The 5843-nt window shown below is 42.9% G+C and overlaps 1 protein-coding gene across 1 annotated transcript; it reads left to right on the forward strand.

The window, feature by feature from the left end:
• Positions 1 to 328: 328 nt before the first annotated feature.
• On the forward strand, positions 329 to 3198 carry socs1a (suppressor of cytokine signaling 1a). The gene is made up of 2 exons (XM_015032761.1): positions 329 to 665; positions 1684 to 3198. Exon 2 carries the CDS (start codon positions 1741 to 1743, stop codon positions 2410 to 2412), a length of 672 nt encoding a protein of 223 aa, XP_014888247.1. The 5' UTR covers positions 329 to 665; positions 1684 to 1740; the 3' UTR covers positions 2413 to 3198.
• The last annotated feature ends 2645 nt before the right edge of the window (positions 3199 to 5843 follow it).

Consider the following 5843-nt stretch of genomic DNA (forward strand, 5'->3'; position numbering starts at 1 on the left):
GCACCTTAAATGACCGGGCTGTCATAATGTTATGCACGATAAAACTAACAAATAAATAATAAAAAAAATTCCATATAAATGTGGAAATAAACCCACCCGTGTTATTTGGGATGCCTGCACAATAAACGCAATAACACCAACAGAAACATTTGAGGCTCCGGCGCCCGAACAGCAAAAGTTAGGAGTGTTTAGGAAATGCTCCAATTACTCTAATCTGTCACCTGTGTTTCTGTAAATGTTCCACTGTCATGTGGCTTCGCGGTTAAAAATGAGATTCTCCAAACAGGAGCGAGTTCAAAAGAATTGAAAGAGACTCGGGGATACGAGCCGGAGCGCAGAGTTTCGCTTTCGTTTCTGAGAAATGGCAGAGCTGCCGCTAAAGGCGACGGTGGGAGGAGCTTCGGCATGGCGTTATAAAAACTCAACTATTTACCAGCATTCACACGTACATACAGGCAGTCAGACGAGCTGACGGCTCGGAATCACAACTAAAGAGGAGGAAAGAAAGACGCCGAGTCTGAGTCAGAAACTGTCCCATGCAAAACATCAACTGTCCCCGTCAGGACCCTGCAGGATTATTTCCTTGTTTAACCACCGGCGCATTTGCTCTATGGGATTACTGACTGACGGATCCATAACACGCAGCTGCTGTTAAAAACAAAACGGTGAGACTTTTTAAAAAAATTTTAATGAGTATTTATTCATTTTTAAATGAGGGATTTATGATGGACTGTTTCTTTAAAACGACGATGATCTGGATAAAAAATAAAAAAATGGCCGTTTTTAGGGATTTTTCTGCAGTTTCTGCGCAGGTCGGTATCCTGTCTGCATTCTTATTGTAAATGGACACAAAGAACTGATTTATGATAGTATCCAGAACAGTTTCAGGTCCCTGAAGTCTGAACGGTCCACATCCCAAAAGCATTAGTAATGAATGCCACACCACCTCTGGTTAATCATTGTATTTTCCTGGAATTTTTTGTACCACTTTCCTTTAACTTGGAACATAAAATTCAGAGAGGGACAGATGAATCACAAGCAACACGGGATGTAGACAAGCCTAGAGGACTATTGTCTCATCTCAGCCACCAGATCCTGACTGAACTCTGTCCTATTCCCCTCGGGGTCATTACTCCCAATGTCATGCTGTTTTTTATTTTATTTTTTTTATTTTATTCCAACAAAAACATCAACAAAAGATTTTAACATTTAATTCACAGATGAGGTCAGATGTATGCGTGTGTGTGGATAGAGCCGGGATACAGTAAATTGGATGTGGGTTTACCAGCCAAACCACAAATTCCAGTCATATGAAGAACAGCAGAACAGCACCGCTCTGTGGAAAGATTACATGACTAACTAATGCACACACAGCCTTTGATGTGTTTGGACAGTGATTTCCAGAATTGGAAATGCAAATCATCAACACTGAGGTTTTGGGATCCTCTTTAGAAATGAAACCAAATGCAGGAATAATCATGCAGATGCATTTTTATGCTATAACACTTTGCTATGTCCAAAAAAAAAAAAAAAAAGAATCACTTGGAAGCTATAAGTTTTGGGGATTGCTATGCAAGGCCTAATGTGGTTTTAGCCTTTGGGTTTGAGATGTTATTTGAGGCTTTTGGATGTTTCTGGAAGTGCTGAATAACTAATGTGCGTCTTCTTTCTTGTTTCCTTCAGGATGTCAGTGTGGTGGTTAGAGATGGGAGAGGTTTCAGGGCCTCTCTCCACTGTAGGATGGTAGCCGACAGCACAGTGGACGGCCATGAGCGGACTGCCTTACCGAGCGCTTCACCAGCACCATCATCATCTTCTGTAAGATCATCATCATCAGCAGCAGCAGCAGCAGCAACCCCGACGCAATCGGAGCAGCTTCAGCGCCAGGCCGGTCCAAATCCGAGCCTGAAGTCCGCATCCGCCCGCTCTGTGTACCTAACTCACTTCCCGACGTTCACCTCCAAGGAGGACTGCAACATCATCACTGACACAGCAGCCAAGCTCGAGCGCAGCGGCTTCTACTGGGGCCCGCTGGGAGTGGAGGAGGCCCACCGCATGCTCCGCAACGCCCCGCTGGGCAGCTACCTTATCCGCGACAGCCGGCAAAAGGACGTCTTCTTCACCCTGTCCTATCACGACAAGAAAGGACCCATCAGCGTGCGCATCGACTACAAGCAGCAGAAGTTCTCTCTGGCCGGCAACCAGCGCTCCTTCCCGACACTCTTTGCCCTCTTGGAGTATTACATGAACACACCCAAGAGGAGCCTGAAGGTCCCGTACAGGAAATGGGAGCCCACACTGCAGGAGCTGTGCAGGAGACGAATCGTAGCGTTGTGCGGAGGAAAGATCCCGGAGCTGCCGGTCACACATGTGGTCCAAGATTTCCTGTTGGACTTCCCTTACAAACTGTAAACAGTCTGCCATTTAACTTCTTGGCTGCATTGTTGACGATTGCAAGGTGGCAGCTTTTACCAAGTAACAGTACCGCAATCGGGCCTTTGCGTCACAGATCCAGGGGAGAGACGATATGGTTACAAATGACATCGGCAAACTCTTTTTGGATGAAGAACTGTGAAATGCTCATAAAGAACCACAACAGCCAAAGGCGAGCACAGGGAGCCTGCGGTTGGACATTAATCTTTCACGACATTTCAGCATCTACCTCTAGAGACTCGACACCCAGTGGCACATGGACGGAGCATCCTTTGGTGACGAGGAAGTATAGGAAGTTGAAAAGTGCTGCATTAAAAGAAAACAACACGAGCGTAGGAGCTTCCACCGAGATGAAAGCACCGGTGAGGAGAGCTCACAAGTGTTGCCGGAGGACTTTAAGGGAATGGACTTGGAAACATTTAGAGTCACAGTGGAGGGTGCGGTTGAAGCGTCACACGCAGATTTGTAGCAGAATTAAATACTCTAATATCAAAAAGTTTACATTGCCCTCGACTGTTTAGTCAGCGCCGAAGGCTTGAACACCACTCAGTGTCTTGGTAAAAGTCTGACGTGACCGAAATCTTGTCACTCAGAGCTGGAGACATGATGAATCTTTGTACTGTACAAAGGGGCTCGTCACCTCTTATTTACATGCCTCTGCCAAGCCGATTTTTTGATTCAGCTTGTTTTATAGAATCTATTTGGCATTTTCTATACTTGTGCACTGTTTTCTAAGATGTTTGAAATAAACTATATTTAAGTGAACCTCTGTTGCTTTTCCTTCCTCTTTCGACGGGTTTCTGCTGCTTTTTCGTCTTGTAATGGAAGTTTTTGTCAGGTGGGTCAGGTGGGAAGTGACGGATCACAGGACAGACAGAAAGTGTGGAAGGTTGTGTACAGTATTGCCACCGCACTGACTCATCTCTGTAGGGCAAAGTGACAGGTGGGTGGGGTTACTTTGGTAGTAAATGGAGTGTTACACGTACATAAACACACTTACCAGAACCAGGGGACGAGATGACACATATCGACGTCTGTGATAGTAAATCTATAAATGTGTGCGGACAGATTAACATTTCTTCAAGAGGAAGTGGGATATTTTTGAGGCTTATTGGTTAGACTGACATGCAGATTGAGATCACTTTTGGAGGCAGAATTCAAGTTTTACATTAGAATTTTAAATAATAAAACAATAAACCCAGAGTGTGGACTATAAAGTCATAAAGTAAAAACAAAGTGAAACGATTTTGTACAGACAGACTAGTGTAAACATGAGGCGTCACATTTAAAAGAAGACTCGGGTTTTAAACCGTCTGGCATGACGGATGTGTCCGTTCAAAGAACGCATGGATACGTTCGAGCAGTGGGATTACTCGACGCTTTCGCTTTGCCTGTAGAATTAAAACAGAGTCCGGCTTCAGCCTCGACTCGACAGCGTTTCATTCAAAAATAAATGTTGCTCAGTGGGTGCGACTGGTTACCCTTTAAGGTCTGAAGATTTACCAGAAGCTTTACTCACTCTTACTCAGCGTCATTGTGTTCATGAGCTCAAACCGAAAGCTTCCTGTAGACTTTCAGGAAGCTTGCTCCTTGTTTGAACAGAAGAGGTGTAACAGCCATTGTTCAACCTTGTCAGTTTTATGACGAACGGAGTCAAAGTTTTCCTTTTCTGCGAAATCGTCCGGTAAGCTTCAAACTCACGGCAATGAACAAAGCAACAACAACAAAAAAAGACTAATACCAACAGTATTGAACGTGATGCTCACTCTTCCTTGATCATTTGGTGATATTTCACTAGAGTCCAGTTTTTTTTGTTTTTTTTCTTTGAGAAGTTTCTGGTTGCCAACACAAACACTTTTTTTCCCCCCCCAGATGTTATGTCCATTTATCAAGACTACAAGGCTTCTGCTAATACCTGAATAGACTAGATTTCAACCTATTCAGATTGCCAACATGCAGTAGTACCATGTATGGACGTCTGCTGATTTCTCACTGTCAACTCGTTTATCAGCAGCAGAGGATTAAGTGGCGGAAAAGCTGCTGTGGACAGCAAAATGTTATTTGAACCTTGTCCTTTCGTTCTTCGTTCTAAAGAAGGCCCTTTTTAGACAACAGATAAGGATTTGGGCATCGAAACCAAGGTTCACGACTGCATTTTTGATTATATGTAACTGTTAATAAGTAGTTACACCCAGGTTGAGATCAGATGCAAATTTAAAATAATACTAATGATTAAAAAAACATTTCTAGAGAATTTAAGCAGAATGTTGACAGCAGCTGAAATTTCATGTAATGCCATTTCCAACACCTGGTAAAGTACCAGGCACACGAGAAAGAGGTGACATCACCTCACACGCTTGACAATTTCACTTTTGGCATTCAGGGTTTGAAAGGAAATGCGTTTGTCTTTAGAGGTTAGTGGTTCTGTGTGTGATTTAAAGGCAAATACAGAAGAAGAAAAAAACAAAAACCCCTCTAGTTGACAGCAGGCGTGTCTTGTCTCCGTTAAGATGGTTTTGGAAAGGTCAAAGCGCCCTTTCGTTATTGATTTGGTCAAAGTCACACAGACGCTGCGGGTTTGTAAGATTAGACCTCAAATATTAATTTTTTTTTCCACACCCATGACATTTGTGAGTATATGCGTCACATTTAGTGAAGTAAGCTTCAAATTTATAATCTTTAAGAGTTGACCTTGCCTAGCTGTCAGACTCTCAGTCATACCAAACCAGGCCTCCAACGCTGAAACCAAATCTAAACCAAGAGGCTTTGTGACCTTCTGGGGATTTTTTACAAACACTTTTGGTTCTAGACTAATCTAGCCAAACACACTCAGGTGAGTCATACCGAATATAAAAGTTTCTTTCAAGTAAATCCAGACTAGTTAGAGGATATAATCTTCTCCGATTAGGGAAGACAACACGGCACAGCACACAAGCGAGCAGTTAATGTTGCATCCGAAATGTAATCACTGTCAATTCTCTCCTGTTTCCATATAATTGAAATATCCCAGTAAAAAAAATAAAATAAAAAAAAATGATGTCAAGGTGCGAGTTCGTCTTGCCAGTCTGGTGACGACTGAGTTATGCGTTTCGGTTTAACTCAGCTCTTCTGTTTTCAGGACATTCCAGACTATTTTGAGAAGTGAAAGTCGAAGTGAGGTGTTCTACGACTCGGTATTCATCAGCTGATTTCTAAGGAATTATATTTTCTATTCCATAACTCGCAGCAGCCATTCAAAAAAAACAAAAAAAACAAAAAAAAAAACAAAGGGTCCCTAAAAACATGAAGAGAAAGCAGGCATTGTGAGGAGGAACAGCAAGGCGTACTTTGACATTCCAAACGGGTGAGATGAGTCGAGTTTGGATTCCTGACAACCTTACGACATTTTGAGAGGACTTGAAGTTAAACTG

This window comes from Poecilia latipinna, unplaced genomic scaffold (genome assembly GCF_001443285.1).
Source record: "Poecilia latipinna isolate Pla-1442-1.1 unplaced genomic scaffold, P_latipinna-1.0 Scaffold249, whole genome shotgun sequence".
In the NCBI taxonomy this organism is placed as follows: Eukaryota; Metazoa; Chordata; class Actinopteri; order Cyprinodontiformes; family Poeciliidae; genus Poecilia; species Poecilia latipinna.